The sequence below is a fragment of the Nanorana parkeri genome, unplaced genomic scaffold, assembly GCF_000935625.1.
Source record: "Nanorana parkeri isolate BGI_ZX_2015 unplaced genomic scaffold, ASM93562v1 scaffold255, whole genome shotgun sequence".
Lineage (NCBI taxonomy): Eukaryota > Metazoa > Chordata > Amphibia > Anura > Dicroglossidae > Nanorana > Nanorana parkeri.
In genome coordinates, this window is record NW_017306523.1 from 360,346 (window position 1) to 381,578 (window position 21,233).

General features: G+C 41.2%; 1 protein-coding gene across 1 annotated transcript; it reads left to right on the forward strand.

Annotated features, from left to right (window-relative positions):
• Nucleotides 1-446: 446 nt before the first annotated feature.
• Nucleotides 447-19,417, forward strand: PRELID3A (PRELI domain containing 3A). The gene is made up of 7 exons (XM_018556841.1): nucleotides 447-735; nucleotides 9,742-9,910; nucleotides 10,179-10,268; nucleotides 11,897-11,967; nucleotides 13,267-13,369; nucleotides 15,464-15,549; nucleotides 19,337-19,417. The coding sequence occupies exons 1-6, from the start codon at nucleotides 704-706 to the stop codon at nucleotides 15,515-15,517; spliced, it is 519 nt and encodes a 172-aa protein (XP_018412343.1). The 5' UTR covers nucleotides 447-703; the 3' UTR covers nucleotides 15,518-15,549; nucleotides 19,337-19,417.
• The last annotated feature ends 1,816 nt before the right edge of the window (nucleotides 19,418-21,233 follow it).

The window sequence follows — 21,233 nt, forward strand, 5'->3', positions numbered from 1 at the left end:
TTGAGGAACTACAAATCCCATAAGGCTTTGCAAGATTCTCACAGCCCAGGCATGACTCCCAGAGATAGATTCAGCATGGGATTTGTATCAGTTGGAGAGTCAGTTTGCCCACCTCTCGGGGTAAGTATCACACCTTATTCCTCTACCCACAGACAAAAATTAGCATATAACCTTTGCAGTGCACGTTGCCCCACTGCAAGGGTTTGTTTTTTTTTAATTCCCAGAATTCAGCTTTAAACATGGGGTGGTTCATGATACTTCCCATATTTTGTGATAGCTAACGACATCTTCTATGGAATATAACATCCCTCTCCTTCAGATGCCTGCAAGCCACCCTTGCTTAGTGATAACCGGCATCTCTGTGACCTCCCCTGGGACCGAGCAACCAAGGCAGCGCTCACAGCAGCAGTCTGCATCACCCAGCACAGAGCAGCATGTCTTAAGGCAAGCAGGGGATGCTTTGTTTTATGCAGAACCGGTACCCAGTGATCATCAGAGCCTGGGATTCTCCTCTGCTGCATCCACACGAACACACCGGTCACACTGGAGAGCAGGGCTCCGGGCCGGTCTCACTCTAATGCAGACATGCCCTCTTACACCCCACAGTGCCAGATGAAAGCCCCAGCTATACTAATGAGCGCATCCCCAGTGTGCTGACATCACTCCTCTCTGCACAATAGACTTCCAGCCCTGCTACAAAGACATGAAGATCTGGAGCTCAGAGCATGTGTTCAGGTAACTGTACATCTTTATTTCCTTGTAACTCTATCGTCAGCACTGTGTGGAAGAGAAATGTGTGCACCTGTCACATCTTATTGTACTGTCAGCCATTCTATACAGAGCTGCTCAATAGCCGGTCAGTGAGGCTCTTCTTGGAGGGTCACAATTGCTGGGAATTTCATTTAGAAAAAAAGCTCAATTCTGAGCTCTTCTTCATTAGGTCATCCAGTAATTTTCCATCACTTCTTCCCTTGGGAGATAAAAAAATTCAGATGAACTGTTTACATTTCTTGAAAGGGAAGTATAGCTGTTTAGTAACAATTTGTGTTAGATTGTAAGAACGTATGATGTCCGTATGTTGAACGTATGTGTGAAAAATTCAATGATTGTATATATTGGTATCCTTTTATGTAAGGCCTTGTACTGTCCAAACATTCTGGCAGTGTTCAAGCATTTTGCCCACTCCAAGCCAACTTTCAATTGCAAAAACAATGAACAGTGCCAATCGGAACTGTTGGTAGGATATTTTGTTCCATTTGGTCAATTTTGGTAGTATTGTGGGAATGAATCCTGCTCTTTCATGCCTTTTTAATGAAGTATATCTGTAATGGTGGCATTTAAAGGAGAACTATGGGGTTAGGGCTTTTCCCCATAGTTCTCCTAAGGGTAACGGGAGGACACAAACTAATGTCCTCCCGTCACCCTAAGCTCAGTATACCGCGAGCTACATCTCACGGTATACTGAGACGCCGCAGCCGGGACGGATCCGACATTACTGTCGAGATCCACCCAGCTGCTGGATTGACAGCTGGCTCTGCCTATCTAGAGGCAGAGCCAGCTGTGCCCGCCCCCTCCCCGTCCGCTCCGCCAGTCAGCGCTGGAGGATCGGACAGGGGAGGGGGGGAAATCCCTGCAGGGAGCCGTGAGTGACTGTCACAGCTCTCTGCAGGGATAGATCGAGAAGTGAGCAAGCGACGCTATGTGTTCGCTCACTTCCCAATTTATTGAGAAGACGTGCTACAGTTTCATTGTCACAGGTCGGCTAGAACTATGAGGCTGAGTGATTTTCACTTGCCTCATAGTTTTCCTTTTAAAGGAGAACTATGGGGTTAAGGCTTTTCCCCATAGTTCTCCTTAGGGTAACGGGAGGACACAAACTAGCGTCCTCCCGTCACCCTAGGCTCAGTATACCGCGAGCTGTAGCTAGAGGCAGAGCCAGCTGTACCCGCCCCCTCCCCGTCCGTTCCGCCAGTCAGCTCTGGAGGATCGGAGCGGGGAATCCAGCCCCTCCCCATCACGGCAGAGAGCCGTGACAGGATCGAGAGGTGAGCGAACGCCAGCATGTGTTCCCTCACCTCCCGATCTACTGAGCCGACCTGTGACAGTCTCATTGTCACAGGTCGGCGAGAACTATGAGGTGAGTGAAAAGCACACACCTCATAGTTCTCCTTTAAGGAAACCGATTTGTGCTATTTCCTTCTAAAAATGCTAGTCTCATGCCTGTCTCTGGCTTATATAAACTCACTGGCCACTTTTTCTCTGTCGGATGCAGACCGCATAGGTACTCCTAGTGGTGCTGGTGCTCAGTATGAGTCAGAGTGGTGTGTGCTCTGACAGCCTTCACTGAGCGCCGGAACGAAAGATTAGTCAAATCTGCACAAGCCAAAGGTACAGACCATACAGACCAACCAATCTCTTACGCAGCAACTGCTGCACATCGTTTCTCAGGGACCATTCTCTGATGGTGACAACAGTGCAATATACCTGTACAATGTGTGTTAGCATGGCTACATGTAGTCTCCATTAGGAGATCATGTGACAGGGTGATAACACTAGAGAACAATTGTGAGGCAGGAAGAGAACATTGTCCCACTTTAACGGGAGGCTACTGAAGAAGGACATTCATGGCCAAATCACTAGATATTTTTACATAAAATATGAAAATGTAACAATATTTAAAATTGCTTTTGAAATTACTTTAAAGAGACACTAAACTGAGGAGGTAAATCTTAAACATGCATTCAAGTACCTAAACTATTAACAAAAATGTATCTTATTTGTGTATCAGATGACTGTAGATCCTCAAATCATCTCTGAATTGGTGCTAACACTGTCCTTCCTACTGGAGCAGGGACATGCAGGCAGGTGATGCAGAGCCTCACCTAGAATTATGGAGGAAAAAGCTGTCAGCTTCAAGTCTGAAGCTGACAGCTTTTTATCCATTCAGATCGGCATCTAACAGGTTACCCAGCAGGGAAATCCTCCCCACTGTGTAATCTGTCATGGACGGAGAGCTGCCTGTTAATTACAGGTAGCGCTGCATCTGACTTTTGACAGGTAGTTAGTGAGGGACAGGGAGGCTCCTCCCTGTCTCCTCCTTCACACTAGCTTGGGGATGGGTTGGGGGCGGGAGTCTCACGTTTAATTTACTGATTTGTATTGAGATTATAGTCCATTACAGCAGTGAGCTTGGAGCGGTGACTACTTTACAACACACACAGGGACCATGGGGAAAGCAGCCACCCTCCAGAAGGAAGGACAGTGTCAGCACCAATTCAGAGATGGTTTGAGGATCTACAGCTGAGTGATGCACAAATAAGATACATTTTGTTAATAGTGAAGTCACATGAATGCATTTTTAAGATTTGACTCCAGAGTTTAGTGTTGCTTTAACATTTTAAATCTAATAGACCATAAGACCCATTCTCACAAGTTTGACCATACCCCATTTAAACAGAATATAGCAAAATAAAGATACAAATCAGATAAAAATCAGATAAAATAAAATTACAAATAAACCGATAGTATATCTTTTCTATATCTAAGTATTTTAGGGTATTACTTAAATGTCTTTATTCCTGAGCTCAGACCTGAGGGCACAGTCATTGTGTCCATTTCACTTAATGAGCCTCTCATAGATGTCTGTTCATAACCCGCATCAAGTTACCACATTGTTCACGTGACACAACAATATAATCCTTTTGTCATTTGGTTGGTTTGCTATTAAAAATTTAAACAGGCAGTCCCGCTGAACGTCCTTTGTTCTACATTTTATACCCTATCTATACAGTTTACAAGGAAGGAAAAATGAAGGAGGTGGGGGTAGAGAGCATTACAATGGCTGTGCAGGGTTAAGGTTAATAATGGAAATATTGTGTTTGTGTAGTCAGACACACAATAATTTTGACATCTTTACACGGGTTTGTTGGCATCGATAGTTCCGTACACTGTATATCAGAGCCAACATGTGGTTTTGTCATTCATATTTTATAGTGAAGATTTGGATAGACATGAAATGTTTGACATAGTAATATCTAGGGATGCACCAATACTTTTCGAGTACCAATACTTGGCATTTTCATGAGAACTACCAGGGTTGCAGCGGTTGTAGCTGGTACCTGGCTCTGGCTCTCCACCTCTGTCCTGAAATCATTAGTCTGTATTGTTTTAGAAAAACTGTCACATGACAAACAAAAATTTATCAGTACTCGTACTTGTAAGTACTTGGGCAAGTATCAGTACTTGTACTCGCAAACCTGGTATCGGTGCATCCCTTTATTTATATTTATAAAAACAAAATCATACATTAAAACAGAGATGTAAAAATCCCAGGAGTTCCGTATACTCCTTACACATGACAGCTGCCTCCTAACTTTTGAATTATTCTCTAGTCTAGTCTTGGAGCTTAAAATGTTTTATCAGTACATGTACTTGTACCGAGTACTGTACTTGGTATCGGTGCATCCCTAGTAATATAATTGGTACTAATACTGGAGTAATTTTCATTATTAGTAATATGGTTATGGTTCACTTTGAAATTAAAATAGAACTGAAGCTAAAACGTTTTTTAGCTTATAATAGCATGAGGAAGAGTTATAACCCTTGCCAGATTTTTTTTTGCCATTTGTATCCCATCGGGGAGATTTCTCTTCACTCCCTGTCCGCCAGCCACAACAGGAAGTAAGTTGAAATCACTCCAAAGAGATGGAAATTCCTGGTGGTCAGCAGGGTCTCCAGGAAATAGGGTCCCCATTGCATGATTTCCCATCTATTCCTATTCTGATGACAACCCAAAATGTGGGATTGTCTTTCACTTTCAGGGCAAATAGAGAGGTCCATCTCCCTAACAGTTACACAGACAACAATAAAAATCTGACCCAAATCTAAAAAAAAAAATTTTGACTTCAGTTGCCTTTACCCAGACGTACCACATACCCAGATGTTGTGTGCCTGGTAAAATAACCACATTCTCCCTTACTCCCCTGGAGCCTGTAGCATGTACCTCTTAAAGGTATATTCAGTGGGAGTGCAAAGTGCTATAATCCATACCATTCTATGGCATTTTAGAGTATTCAGTCAGCTCAGTTAGGACAGGAGTAATGATTGGTTGCTTTGCAGTAATGACTATGCTACACTCAGGTCGAGCCACCAGAGTCCCTAAGGAATTTATGAAACTATTGCTTCAATGGAACCTCCAATCCAATCAACAAAACATCTCTGTTTTCAGTACTATCCAGCTCCTCTATGTTATATTTTACTCATACACCTTTGGCATATTAATACATGAATGCAAAGAGTAGTAACCAATGGCAACCCATTTGATTTCCATTTGTTGCAGTCAAATCAAATAAACTGATTTGGGATTGTTAGCTATGACTTAATGGGGGGAATTTATCAAAGCAATTGCGAGTGTTTGAACTTGCACGGAATATATTTGCACCAGATTTATGATGCTAGTGTAATGTTGTTGATAAATTAGGCTTAATAGACTCCAGGAAAGAAGACTTCTAACTCCAGGCAAAAAGCGTAACTCTCGTATCTTGAAGAAGTGGTCATGGGGACTTCTTAAAGGGTTTCTAAACCCTCTGGTTTTTTTGCCTATATCTACTGCTAGAAAGCAGTAGATATAAGCAAAACGTTTAAAAAAAACCCAAAAAACAGCGGTTTAAACTTACCCCGTTTTCGCCGTGCGGTCCCGCCCGGGAATCCCAAACTGGCTCGGGCGGCCGCAAAGCATCCTGGGGCGGGCGCATGCGCAGTTCGGATTTTCGGCCGGGAGACGAGCAGAGATGCAAGATAAGTCTATGGACGCGTGCACCCGCATGCAGACACCGCAGGATCGTAAGTGCCAGCAAGGACAGAGGAGTCAGCGCTGGATCGGAGAGCCGCCGCACAGATGGAGGGACAGATGAAAACATCAGGAAAGAAGAGGAAGATCGGATTAAGATACATCATTTAAGGTAAGTGCTGACATTTACATTAGGGGGAGGGATTTTTTTGACTTTAATGTCACTTTAAGTTGTGATTGTTTTCTTAGGTGATGCTCCAGTTTCAGACAGCCCAGAACAAGTGCAGATGAAAACACGTGCAAAAAACATGCAACTGAAAAAGTAGTGCAAGCTCTGAAGAAAACAGGTGCAAAACACGTGCAGTTGGAAAAGTAGTGTAAGCTCAGGTGAAAACAGGGGCACATGTTAAAAGACAGATTTGCACATAAAAAAATGATCTTAGAGGGTAAAACTGTCGCAAGTGCTTCGATAAATTCCTCCCATTGTATTTTCCACATTGCTTTCATACTTTGGTTTTGGTTCAGTGTTATGTATTTTATGTCTAATCAGTGTCCCTTGTGAAGAAATAATAACGATGACATCAAGCATTCCCTCTTTTTACTCTCAATATCTGCTACCCACCAGTCAGTAAACCCACTTGGAAGAGTGTCTATTCAGTGCTGATGTGCCCTGAATGTAAATTGAATGTAAAACAGCTAACATCAGAACTTCTTTTGTGCAGTTTGCATGGCTCAACAACTACGTAATTCAGAAGTGTTATTTGCTTTGCACGGCCAGATCCACATTTCTACTAAAGCTTACAGAGTAGTAAGTTAGTAGACAACAGGGAAATTAGTGCACAAACGCAGGTACCACTGTTCAGAGTCTTTATTGATATATCTTCATTCCAATAACACAGATGAGCCATGCCATACAGGCGTATGTGTCAGAGGCAGAGCTCATCTGTGTTATTGGAATTAAGATCTATCAATAAAGATGCAGAACAGAGGTACCTGCATTTGTGCGTTATTTTTCCTGTTGTTTACCAAGTTGGAATGTGAGCGAACTCTTTTACCTGCATCCGGATGGCTCTCATGTAGCTGGAACTCTGAATGGGAAGTGGAGAATATAGAAATGCCTGCACGACTGTTGAAAAAAACACAGATTCACTTATCCAAGACTGGAAGTTGCTTCTTAGTATATCACCCTTTTACTGTAAGAGTACCTAAAGCTAAAATACACATACAGTATGTGAATGGTCTTCTTTGCAAAAAGATGTTATTTAGGGATGTGTGCATCTGCCAGGGTTTAATTTGCAAAACTTTGTGAATTTTGCACAAAGTTTGCAAACTTAACTTAAACTTTGCGGCAAACCCCACCAAAGTTTGTGGGGCATGGGACAAATCTTGCTATTCAATTCTGGTCATTTGTACAGCTAATAAACAAGCTATTGTCAAATGAAAGGTGTAGGAAGCTGTGCACTATGGAGGACCAAAATCCAGAATTAGAAAAAAAAAATACTGTACAGTGGAGCAAGGGTCTTTTATGCGACATAAGGCCCCATTCACATTGAGCGATTTATCGCGCGGTAATTCCCGTGATATCGCGGCTATTTTCCACGCTATATCGCGCTCCAATGCTTAGCAATGGGGCAAAGGGTCCTGCTGTCGCGGGTCGTGTGTCGCTACAGCAGGACCCTTTTTGGAGCGGATTTTGCCGCGATTCAATGCTTTTTGATGCAAGCAGTGTGAATGGGGCCTAAGGGATGACACTGAAAATGCACAATTCCTTTACATTACAGGCTTGGGAGATGTCTTAACCACTTGCTGACCGGGGTGTTACACCCCCTTCCTGGCCAGGCCATTTTACAGTATTCAGCGCTGCTGTACTTTGACATTTATTCCATCATGTAACACTGTACTGAAATTAATTTTATACCATTTTTGGGGACAGATAGAGCTTTCTTTTGGTGGTGACTCGGGTTTTTTGTTTTTTTTACTGTATAATGAAAATAGTTCTGAACATTAAAAAAAACCAAAAACCTGTTTTCCCTACGTCATGTTATGAAACATTTATTATCCAATATTTTGGTAAAATATAAAAGATGGAGTCACATCGGGTAAATAAACACCAAACATGTCAAGCTTTAAAATTGTGTGCGCCCGCAAAATCGCAAACAACTACCATACCCAAAATTGGCCGTAGGTGACACTTTAAAAGCTTTTACTGTTCATCAGTTTAGTGTTATCAGTGACTGATGTCTCTAGAATTATTGCTCGCATTCCGATGTTCCCGGTGGTATGTAACATGTGTAGTGTAATAGTTGTTTTCGCACATAGGCACATCCGATGCTTATTTATATTTATATGTGTGTGCACGCAGAGGGACTTGCATTTTTTTTTACTATAAGACAAAAAAAATTTACTTTTTTTTTTTTTTTTTTTTTACACTTAACTTTATGGCTATCACATAGGGGGCTTGTCATCCCCCTATGTGATAGCCAATATACAATGACAGGTCCTCTTTATGGAGACATCAGGGGACTCTAAGACCCCTAATGTCACCTTGGGACCCCCAAAGAAGCTGATGAAGCAGAGATCTGCTTAACCAGCTTCTTTCCACGGCTATAACAGCCAGAGAAATGACAGCTAAAGGCGGAAGTGATGTAATACACATCGCTTTAGCCTTTAGAGAGAGAGGAGGATAGATCAGCAGTGGAAAAATACTGATCTCTCCTTACTCATCACTGGAAACAGCTGCTGTGCTGGTCCCGGGCCCACATGGGGGACAGCGGAGCCCGGAATAACTGGCAGCAGCGTTGGAGGTGGGGAGGGCGTCAGCGAAGGGGGGGGGGGCGTCAGCGGAGGGGGGGGGGGGCGTCAGCTTTTTAGAGTCATACAAGCGATCAGCCAGCTGTAGAGTAGGCCAAACGCTTGTATGTAACAGCCGGTACCGGCTGTTTACATTCCCAGTGGGATTCTGGGCGCGCGCAAACAGAAAAAAAAATGATGTCCACCCACTAGGAAGAGTCCGCCGTCCATCCATTTTCACAATGGGCGGACGGCAAGTAGTTAAAGTTGTACATAATTTTACAGAACAGTATGATTGTCACAGGCAGCCTCAGTGACAGCATATAGTACTCTGGCAGTATATATTTGGCTGTTAAATAGATTATTTTTGTAACTTTTTCAATCAGCTTGGCTTACAAAGAGCAGCGTCACTTAAATCTAATTAATTTCATCTTGATAAAAAGGCTTTTTTTCATGTGGTCGTAACTTGACACATGCTTTTTCATCAAGTTAATCAAGATAACAAGTCTGTCTATTGACAAGTGGATATAGATTGCCTAGTAGTATGCAAAACTGTCCTGGAGGACAATGTATATAAAACTCTGATTAAGAATTAAGACACCTTAGATCAGGGGTGCCCACAAGGTCGAACGCGATCTAACAGTCGATCGCGTAGCGATCACTGGTAGATCTCAATGAGCTCGTCATTTGAAAAGTAGATCTCCAGACAAAAAATAGTGGACGCCCCTGCTATAGGGAATTTAATAGTTACATTTATGTGCCCATTCTCTCCAGTGTTCTCTTGCATGGTATCTCATTACTTGTATTTATTTCCTATGATCCTCAGCTCCAGCTAGTGGTCATAATGCAGTATTTTGTCCTCATTGAAAAACATTCGATCAAAAAGGCAATTACACTATGAATGTTCCTGTATGCCCTATCCCAGCAGCTGGTTAACTCCAACAGAACTAATGTACCTGCAGGTTTGCTAGAAAAAATAAGCCATGTTATTTTTTTTATTAATAGACCCCTTAATCTCAGCATCTGATTCCATGTTATTTTTATAAATACCTACTGCACATGACCAAATGCTATTACTTATTGTTAATATTACTGCAATATAATCATTAAGGTACTTGGTGCAAAATATTTAGATATATTTTAATTTGCTTTTTTATCTGGAGCCATCCTTGGGACACAGTAATTAAAGCAGCCATGAGGAAATACCCAAATCCAATGAATCCTTGCGTGGTTGGAGTGGATGTGGTTGATCGAAATTTGGATCCCCAAGGAAGATTACACAGTCATCGCCTACTCAGCACAGAGTGGAGGCTACCAAGTCTTGTGCGGGCTGTAAGTACACAATGTTACTTACTTTGAATTCTCCCGCTTTTTTACTGCTCTCTGTATGTTAGATCAGAGGTGATCAGCATATTCTTGTGTTGGGGCATCCTGTGTATACATGTAGTGTTTATAGTACATCCCTTCTCGATTTCCTCTTATTATAGGACGGCAAAATGCCAAGAACGGCTATCTCTGAACCTTTAAAATTTGGATTTGTAGGTAGAACATTCTTCTATATTGTTTTTTAGAATATGATAATTTCTTGTGGTTGCTTTAGATTCTTGGAACCAGCAGAACATTGACATATATTCAGGAGCATTCCATAGTGGATCCATTAGAGAAGAAAATGGTTTTATGTTCAACTAATGTGAGTAAAGTCGTTATAGAACCAATGGCCAAAATATTATGGTGGTATATTTGAAATTAAATGTAAACAATAATTGTCCTATGTAGCAAATCTATATGTAAAGAGGGCTTGAAATGACTAGTGACTCTGGATAAAACATTTTTGCTGTTTTGGATAGGGTAGGCAAGACCGATATTTATTACTGCCTGTGTCCCAGCTGGAGAGATTCACCCTTCCTATTTATCTTTATGAACAAGCCAAAATTATGTAATTTCCCCTTCATTTGAAAATATTACTTTCACATCCTGTTGGGTCTCCAGGGCAGAAAGCGAATGGCAATTTTAATAACAGCAAAAACAAAAAAAACAACAGAACCATTATGCACTCTACACAAAATATGGCTGTACACTTTAAGTGAATAGGGAATTGTTAGTAATTTAAAGTGATATTTGCACCCTGCAGTGTAGCGGAGTTCTTGTTTAGACTGGGTTCACACCTGGGCGTTTTTCAGCGCTGATGGAAGCGCTAAAAAACACTCAAGCAGTGAAATCCTATTAATTCCTATGGGCAGGGTTCCCACCTGGGCGTATTTCAGCGGTTTTTTTTCACCGGTAACCCCGAGCCACAGTCGGGAATACAGTGTAGGTTTTACCTTGTCCGCGATCCCCGCTGTGTCCTCTGGCCGCTGCCGCCTTCCGGGTTCCGTCCCTTGCGAGCGTCCGCGTCGCCGGGGGGCTGAACCGGCTGGAAGTTTAAAAAAGTTCACCAAAAAAAATGAAAAAACAGAGAAAAAAAGGAAAAAAAAAAAAATCATACCGCCAGGGAGGTTAAAAAACGAGCGTCGAACGTGCGTTTCATTGGACAAAAAACGTGCTTAAAACGCGCTTAAAATGCGCCCATCAGGAACACCCAGGTGTGAACCCAGCCTTAGGCAGTTCCAGAGAAGCTAAAGGTGCCCATACACCTGCCGATTATCGTACGATGATCGCAGGAAATCCCTCGATCGTACGATAATCGGCAGGTGTATGGAAGGCGTGTGATCGTTTCTACTGCATGGTCGCACGTCTTTTGTCTCCCGAGCAGGCTTGAAAACCCGCCGAGAATTGTACGATTGTCGGCGGGTTAGTGGCGTTCTCGGGAGACAAATGCCGAACGGGCCGGTGTGCGCAAGCGCACACTGCCCGCTCAGCATTGCAGTCATCGGAAGCCCTCCCCTCAGCGGTGCAGGCTTGCGATGATCGCAAGTACGATCTGCCTGTCCAAGATGGGCAGATCATATAAGCTTTTAATTAGCTCTTCCATAGGGAGTATTATTATTATTATTATACAGCATTTGCAGTATATAGCTCCAGTAGTTTGCGCAGCGCTTTACAATATAAGGAAGATATTACAGTTACATAGTATTTGTCAGGTGCAATACAATTCAAGGCAAGATGGTAAGGAGGGCCCTGCCTGTGAGATCTTACAATCTAAAAGGGAGGAGTACAGGAACCATTTACATGTGTACGTGTTCAGAAGCTGGACATATTCTATAGAAGTACATGGCTGAACCTCTGCTTGTTTTCATCAGATCACAAAAACATTACATACAGAAAATATTTCCTATGGACTATTTTTATGCAGTAACATTTCTTCTTTTTCTGTTTAAGTTATCACTCACAAATCTGGTGTCTGTTGATGAAAGGCTGGTTTACACTCCTCATCCCGAACATCCAGAAGAGTAAGTGACTTTACAAGTTATTTAGACAAATGAACCATGATGTCTAGCTGTTACAGCATCACCATGAATAACCCCTTGAAATGACAGACCAACTCAACCACTTTTAACAAGGCTCATACACTATCGCTATATTATTCAATTTAAAATGGAAGTGGATAGCTTCATATGTTTATGTTATTGATTTTATATAGGTTTTTGGGGGAGTTGCTGAATGGTAGTAGGGCAGGATGGAGCAGGGGATACAATGGAACAAAGAGGGGGTTGGTTTATGTTTGATTGTACATAATGCACATTGCAAGGAGACTGGGGAAATTACGTCATATCAGCCTAGGCAAAGCCACTTGCCTGGAGCTCAATGGCTGCTTTTAAAGAATAACAGTTGGGGTTTTTTTTTAAATATACTGTTGCTGTATACTGTGACATTCCAGAAATGTAATAATTCAAACTTGTAAAGATACTGAAAGGTCCAAAATAGTTAATGCATAATAAATACTGACTGCCCTTTTTTCTTTAAGTGTATATTTATTATATTTTTTTTTTTATTACAGAAGACAGAATTTCACATTAAGCACAGCACAGACGGCTACCCCCACACTGCAAGGGTTAAGTGCACTTATTGTATAGGGGGCTCAAATAAATCTGCTTACCTGATTCTTGGTCCCACGGCAGTTAGAGCTTTCCTTTGTCCCTCTCCACGTCAACTATGTAGGCGTCCTCACACCTACTGCAGGTAGATGTGAGGACCTGCATGGTCCTTAGACTGCTGGAGCATGGGGAAGAAGAAGCTGCAGAGACCAGTCTAGCAGCCCAGGGGCCTGCATGGTCCTTAGACTGCTGGAGCATGGGGAAGAAGAAGCTGCAGAGACCAGTCTAGCAGCCCAGGGGCCTGCATGGTCCTTAGACTGCTGGAGCATGGGGAAGAAGAAGCTGCAGAGACCAGTCTAGCAGCCCAGGGGTAGCTGCCGGGACCGACGATCAGGTAATACATCTTTATTTGAGCCCCCCAAAACAAGCACCTAACCCTTGTAGTGAAGGGGTAGTCCACGTTTTTGGTTTGCTTGGAGTTCTTTTTTAAGTTAAGACTGATACTTTTGCTGGAAGTGGTGTGCAGTACCCTGTGAAGACCATACAAATCGGCTTCCAGTAGTTAAGGCTATTGGAAGTCTTTCAGACTGGTTGGTCACAGTCAAAGTAAAATGTTAGCATCATCTGATGATTGTTAGAAAGCAGCAGAAATCAGCAGAATCATATGAGTGAATATAATATACTTAGATATATTTTGGCATGTTTTCTTTCTAGGACAGTACTGACCCAAGAAGCCATAATTACAGTAAAAGGAGTCAGCCTGAGCAGTTATCTGGAGGGATTGATGGCTACCACAATTTCTTCAAATGCTAGAAAGGTACCCTGGATGTAAAAATGTTAAATATATTATCCTGATTAAATGCTTTTTTTATTTTGTTAGTTTTGAATAGAGCAAAGGAGGGTTATAACCCCTGTCAGCTTTTTTTTCTTCCATGTGCGGCTCAGTGGGGAGATTTCCTTTCACTACTTGTCAAATATCCAGGAAGTGAGAGGAAATCCCCCTAAAGTGAGGGAAATCCATGGTGGTCAGCAGGGTCACCCTAAATAAGATCCCCATTGAAAGATTTCCCATCTATTTCTGTTCTGGTGACAACCCAAAATTTGGTATTTTCACTTTCAGTGATTAGGTCACCAGCACAAATAAAGAGGGTGAATCCCCCTAATGGGGACACAGACAGCAATAAAAATTTGACAGGTGTTCCAATCCCTCTCCATTCTATCGGGGCAAAAAAAAGTTTCGGCTTCAGTCGCACTTTCATTATCACTGGCATTAGTATCGACTGCTGAATATTTTTCTAGTGCTTCTAGCTCTGCAAGAGAGTGAAAACTGTCTGCAAGGGAAGTGGTACTGATACTTTACTGTGCATGTACTGAGCATGCGCAGCAACTCACAAAATAGTATTTCTGAGGGGATTGCAGCAATGACTGAGGGGTTCCCTGTAATTAGAGGTGGGACCGCCAAGAAAGTGATAATAATGTGGACGGAACTGCCTGGAAGGGAAGCGTGGTATGTGTGGACCATGGGCAGGGGTGGCAGTGTCCCGTGGACTGAAGATGTTGGCAATTATGCACATTGGCGGGAATTTATTAAAACTGGATCAGCTTATCTTGTCAGTTTGTTTAGTTAAGCTTTTAAAATGAATGATAGAAGGTGATTGGTTGTCATGGGCAGCTGCTCTAGGTTATTTCTGCTCTAGTTTTGAAAAATTCCCCACACTACGTTGGGGAGCTCACCCCCCACCACTATAAGTTTATTTCCTCTTTAATAGAATAGAAAGCTTGTACTTCTGTCAGGTTTTTATTGCTATTTATGTCTTTCTTCCCCAGTAACTCCTGCTACTTCATCTCTTGCCCTGGTGACACAATGAGATCAGTACACAATCTCCCTCTGATCTCCTCTCCGGTGTCAGAATGCGGAAGTGATGTATATTACATAATTTCCCCATTCAGCTGTCACTCTCCAGCTAAAGAAAATGGAGAGAAGCTGTTGAAGCAGGTCTCTGCTTCATCAGATTCTTTGGGGATCCCTAGGTGACATTAGGAGTCTTAGAGGACCCGTCTCTGTACATTGATATCACATAGGTGGGCTTCTTATCCCCTATGTGATAACAATAAAGTTAAGTGTAAAAAAAAAAATATCACATAAAAAAAACACCCAAAAATTTCTTAAAGTTCCCTGCCCCCACATACACACGCAAACATGTGTCGGGTGCGCCTACCTGCGAAAAGGACGATTGCGCCCTTACGCCACACATGTTACATACCACCGCAAATGTCAGAGTGTGAGCAATAATTTTAGGGCCATCAATAACTTATAACACTAAACTGATAAGCGGTAAAAGCTTTTTAAGGCTTGTCACTTTTGGTGTCTATTTACTCGACGTGACCTCATCTTTTATATTTTTCCCAAAAATTGGACAATAATAAATATTTCACAACATAATCAAGGGAAAACAGTTTTTTTCCAAAAAGGTCTGTCATTTTTTTGTTATATAGTAAAAAAAAATAAAACCCCCAAAAAATTGTATAAAATTCATTTCAGTACAGCGTTGCATGACGGAATAAATGTCAGTCAAAGTACCGCAATGCTAAATACTGAAAAATGGCCTGGACAGGAAGGGGATGTAAACACCCCGGTCTTCAAGTGGTTAATTTTTTTCCCTATTTCCAGTTCTGCACATATTGTAGTGTAAGCTTGGAGGATTTAAATCATACAATCATGTAAATCATAGTTCACCAAATGGCAGAGACGTTCCTTGTCGGGGATCCCCAGGCCTCAGGCCATATGTCATATACGCATGTTTTCTGCATGCTACTTTTAACTATCACTTTGTGTTTCTGATTCCCATTTAGTCTTCTCTGACTTGTCTTTTATATTTGAATACTGACATTTTTTTCTGTATCACTCTAGGGGTGGGATGCTATTGAATGGATCATTCAAAATTCTGAGAGCACAGTAAGCTAACAGTGTCTGCCTCTGCTGTTTATACTAACTTGGTAATTATACATCTTTTTGTCTGCTAAAGATCTGCATGTGTTGTGAGTGTATACATGCAGTGGAGTCTTCATCTAATTCTGTCTCTTGCTTGCTTCTTAAACTGTCTGGATTCTGGATATATAATCTGAGGACATTAGTATGCATATTGTCACTGCAGGGGGTAATGCAAGGTGCTGCTTCTGGTACAGGTGATGTAGCACATACCTCATCTATCTCGGTATATAATAGAGGTAGGATGTGGCAGCTAGTGGTACTGCCATTCACTATGTTTTTACCAGCTATCTTCTGGTATCAGGAGAACAGTTAGGGCATGTTAAAAACATGCCTGTTGAGTTTTTTGCAAGTTGCAACACATGTATAATGTGAACAGGGCACAGAAATCATTGTTTTCTACGTGCTTCTGTTCAAAACATACATGCCCTTAGGTGAGAAGCAGTCAGACCATCATATACATGGTGCTGTCTCAGGCTAGTTGTTCTTCTTGCATCAAGGCAGAGGAGCACTCAGGTATGCGTGACATGTTACTGTATATTACACACATAACATATCTAAACCCCAAAGCAAAATGTAATATATCACAGGTTGCCTATCCTTAATTTTGGTGTCTGAATAACATTTTCTTTTTTTTCTTTTATTTTCATATGGTGAGCCTGACACTAAGTTTGTTATTGAAATAATGTAAAATCTGCGCTTATGGAAGGGGTGAAATATGAAAGCTGCTGCGCTATGATTTGTAGAGACTGTGTAAAAATGAGTGTGCAGCGCTATACTAAGTGAAATGTAATCCCTCTTTCGGGATATATAAAATAAGTTTGTTATTGATCAACTTCTTTTAACAGATCAGCAAAAGTGGCAGTCAGAGAGTTGATAATAAAGCAAACTTACCTGCCTGTTCACAATCTTCTTTAGAATGTAGACTGAGCTGCACATGGTCTCATCCTAGGCACAGCTCAGGCCAGAATCTTTCCCAGAAAAAAATTCTGACTCTCCACTCTGAGACTTAAACTCAGCAGTCCAGTAGCCATCTACATTTGCGATTCTGCATAAGAGTTCTGGGCTTGATGGTAGCTTCCTTCAGGGCAGTCCAATTTGTTCTGTTTCACTCCAGACCCCTACAACACAATATTCTATCATCATGGGACAAATAAGTTCAGTCTCTAGACATACCAATTCACCTGACACCAAGAAAAATGTTATCTCTGGCCTGGTGGCTCACAAATCAAGCTCTAGAGGTGGGGAAATGTTTTCTTACTCTGTCTTGCAAGATCCCAAAAACAAATGCCAGTCTTAAGGCTTGGAGAGGAGCACCTTTACACCATATTGGTGCAGGTTAGGTTATCAGAGGTATCTCATCTCCTGGTAACACATTCTTGAGTTCAGAGCAATTTAGGTATCCCTCCCTGGACTGGAAGATCATCTGACTAAGATCCATGACAGTGACGTACATCAACCATCAGGGAGGGACTAGAGGTTTTGCCCTGGCCAGAGAAGCAGAGAGGATTTTAACCTCAGTACAATGCCACGTTCCAGCCTTGTCCAGCGTTCACCTTCCAGACGTGGACAATTGACAGGCAGCATCTGGACCTGGGGAATGATTTCTACACCCAGACGTGTTCCAGGACCTGGGAGATACCAGATTTGGATCTACTGACCTCCAAGCTCAACAACAAATTGGGCAGGTTTGTCTCCAGAAGCAGAGATCCACTGTCAGAAGTAGTGGACGATCTGGTGGATCCATGGGATCAGTACAGCCTGATCTATGTATTAACTCCTCTGAAACTTCTTCCTCTACTTCGCAGGTTCAAGAGTTAGGACATTCCAGTGATCCTCATAGCTCTGAACTGGCCCAGGTGGATATAGTACTCCAACCTGATCAGTCTTCTGGCAGATACCCTGAGGGCTCTTCAAGATTGATTGACTTTATTCCATATCTAAAGGATAATTTTACTACCCTGCTTTATGGTCACTGGCTTTAATGAGATGGCTGTTGAAGCCCAGGTCTTAAAAGTCAAGGGTCTCTCTTATTCTATAAATCCCACACTTTTAAATGCTGGGAAGTCTACCTTTCATAAGGTCAACCATCCACATGGTTGCCCACTTTGCTTGGTGCAAGTTAAGAAGAATACTTCCTAGATAATCCAAATACTCCAGATGTATTGTGACCTTTCTGCAATTAGATCTAGATCAGCATTTGGCTCTAAGGACCATCAAGGGCAAATTTTAGCCCTCCCATTCTTTGGTTATAACTTTTTTTACAGGTTGTCTCTTATGTCACTTCTGTTCGGCCATATTATTTGAATTTGGTTCTCTTATCTCTTCAAAAACCACCTTTTGAACCCATTGGCGATATTCTACTTTCTACTTTTAACCACAAGGTTACCTTTCTTGTTGCCATCACTCCTGCGAGACATGTGTCTGATCTGGCAGCCTTATCCTTTAAAGAACTCTACCTGGTCCTTCACAAGTATAAAGTGGTGTTGAGGCCTAGTGCCTCCTTTATTCTTAAGGACACTGTTTCTCTGTTTCTCAGCTGGATGTTTAGACCTCATCTGATGGCAGCCCCAGGCAGCTCTTTGAGACTGTCCCTAAATCTATTGTTTTTGTTATGTGGGTATGTTAGTGTTTTGCTACTGTTGCTCGCCCATCACTTGGACTGCTTTTTGACATCCAAATTGTCACTGAATCATGTGTGTCTTAGTGAATTAACCTACCAGCATATCTTTGGACGGAATAGAACCAACACTTTTCTAAGAAAACCTATTGCTATTCTATCATGGGTGTGATAGGACCAATACGTTCATCAGAGAACCCGCTACTCTGATATACCTTCATCAGAGAACCCCCTTATTCTTCTATCATAGAATCGATAGAATTGATAGGACCAACATGTTAACCAGAAATCAATTACTCTTCTATCAAGGGGTGATGAGACCAATACCTTCAATAAGAAAACTAATTACTGTTTTACTGCGAGGTTAATAGGACAATATCTAACAATAAAAGATCCCCTCATTTGTGAAATGTCAATTTATTTTTATGCTATTAGAATTAGGAACAGTGGAGTTACATTTTTTAGTAAAATGTTTGTTGAATATGGAAAACCACAAAAATGTCTAATAAATATTTTTTTACTAATAATTTGTGGCAAAACAATGTTGGAATCTTTTTGTGAGATTGCTACTTAAATATGGTCCTTTTAAAGCATATGCTTTTAAAAAGTTGGTTGGATTGGTCAATAATTTTCTCATAACTTATGTGTTACAGACCTGTACCGACATATATGCACCGTAATGTAACTTTTTTTTTAAAGCCCACGTCTAGCCAAAACATTTTATTTTGTTTAAGATATAGGATCTACGTCTTCTCCACTCTATCTAATTTTTAATACCATCTATGCATCTGTTGGGGAGAGTTCCTCTAACTTCTGGTCAACAAAGAAAGTGGTGGTAAATCTCTTTGACTGGGACACAGGCAAAAATATAAACCCATATTAGTAGAGTAAGGAGGATTAGAAAATCTTTCAACATTGTTATTTCTTTCTGTGCCCTCTTATCCACCCCTGGTCAGAAATTATAGTATTCTCCCTATATTCAAAATTAAATTTAAAAAGACTGGTGTTATCTTCCCCTTTATGGACAGAAGATATATTTGCCCATCTTTTTGCCGGAGTTTTAAAAGTTTTTGAACATTTAATAAAGATTTGCCCTGGAACAGTCTACTCTGACCAATATTTGCCCCATGTATAGGCACCATTACCACAATATTAAGTGTCATTTTCTTACCTAGGTTCAGGATTCATCGTTGCACTGCTCACAACACAGTGGAAAACAAATGCCAGATTGGAATGCATTTCCTGCAGAAATTTACATATCTAGTACTTGACCATTTTGAATGAAGAATTTTCCATCCATCTTATTTTAGCAGTTTTCATTAAAATATTTTCTAACAAAAAAGATTTTTTTAAAATGTCCAATGCCTGAAAACATGTTTGCAATAAATAAACATTAATCCTTACCAGGTTCTTCTCTTTAACTCAATAACTCCAGCGTGTAGTGAATTTACATCTCATACTTGTACTGCATAGTTTGACTGGTAGATGAGTGACGGGTGAGAAGTTCTTTTAGTTGTACAGTCAGTATGATTTGGCAAGCAGAACCGTAATTACATATGTAAAAGGTTTTTATGGTTTCAGAGTTACTATCTTTATAGCATTGTTTTGGTTTATATTATTTTTAAATGTACATGATCAATACAATGGTTGTCTCCAGACAGTACAAAAATTGCTTGGAAACACGCACATTAAATTAAAATTGCAGCCAAAAAGTGTTTTTAAATGTTTCCTTGTTTTGGGGGATTTCTGCTCATTTCCTGTTGTCACAGTGTAGCAGTGTGTCTCCTTTGTGTCTTGAAGTGTAGTTCCACCTTTGCAGCCAAATTGGGATAACATCTGCTTTATATTTGCTATATGTTCCTGTTCACATTGCATAACGTTATGAAAAAATATAAAATTGTTGCTTAAATTTCAGTGCTTTATGCTTGCTTAAAAATCCTACCTAGCCTCACCCTCTGTAATGTTAAAGGAGGGGGTTGTGCAAAGTTACATTTATCTAGGTAGTTTATCAAATTAACCCTGTCTGTGCTGTGCTGGTAGATTTCATTATCCGACACTGTCTGTCCTAACAAAGGGTTAAAGCCTTTGAGGCATTGTGTGTTAGTGAGAGGAAGCTCAATCGGACCCTCAGGCACTATAGGGTGTTATTCACCAAAGGATGAAGAGTTTGGAGAAGGCAGGAGAAGGAAACAATCTAGGATAACATAGCTGAACTGGAAAGTGAGCTGAATTGAAGAATTTCTCCAAATCAGCTATTTTGGCCTAAATTGTTCACTTCTCCTGCCTTCTCCAAACTCTTCACCCTTTTGTGAATAACCCCCTATAGTTTCACTCACAAACTGCTCAGAGTAGCAAAGGCCTTCACCAAAGAAACATCTAAAAGGTAAGAGATATATTAAAAAAAAAAAGTAATTTTAAGTATGCTCTGAGAATGGGACATTTACCAAACATATAGCAGGGTTTTCTCAAATGTAACTGCAAAAGTGGAACTACAAGGTTGTCAGCATTTCTGAGGTCATTGCTTTTATTGCAATATTCTTAATTTATGCTTCACACACTCTTTTTAAAACATATCGCACTAAAATCAATGGATTAGTGGCGTTTTCGGATGAAAAAAATTGCAACATGAACACTGCACATGTGCAAACGAAAATCCGTTCTGTCGATCAACGAGATTCGGTGCGTTAGTATTGCTAACGATTATCGAAACGACATTGGTCTGTGCATGATGGGGTATTCGAGCGGAAATCGAACGATGACGGCACAAAGAAAGTCTAACGATAATCGCAGAGCGTATGGCCAGCTTAAGATACATAATCAGACATATATATTTAGGGAAAGCAGAATTGTATTGGGATTAAATGTCATCATTGACAAGGTTGTGCTAGTAGTAGTATTGAGGATGGTGGCCAAGCATATCTGCCTAGCCCTAGAACAAAAATTGCTTTGGTATGGACTCAAACTTCTTTGTTGGATCCCAAGATCTTATGGGGCATTTAATCCCTTCATCAAGTGCCACATGTTCCATGTGTCCTTCCAACTAGACATGCTTGGAACAGCTCTAGTGGTAAC

Coding starts and splice junctions, on each gene's coding strand:
- PRELID3A (XM_018556841.1), top strand. CDS start 704: ATGAAGATCTGGAGCTCAGAGCATGTGTTCAG. Junction 10,269..11,896: donor TGGTTTTATGTTCAACTAAT/GTGAGTAAAGTC, acceptor TTTCTGTTTAAG/TTATCACTCACAAATCTGGT. Junction 11,968..13,266: donor CATCCCGAACATCCAGAAGA/GTAAGTGACTTT, acceptor TTTTCTTTCTAG/GACAGTACTGACCCAAGAAG.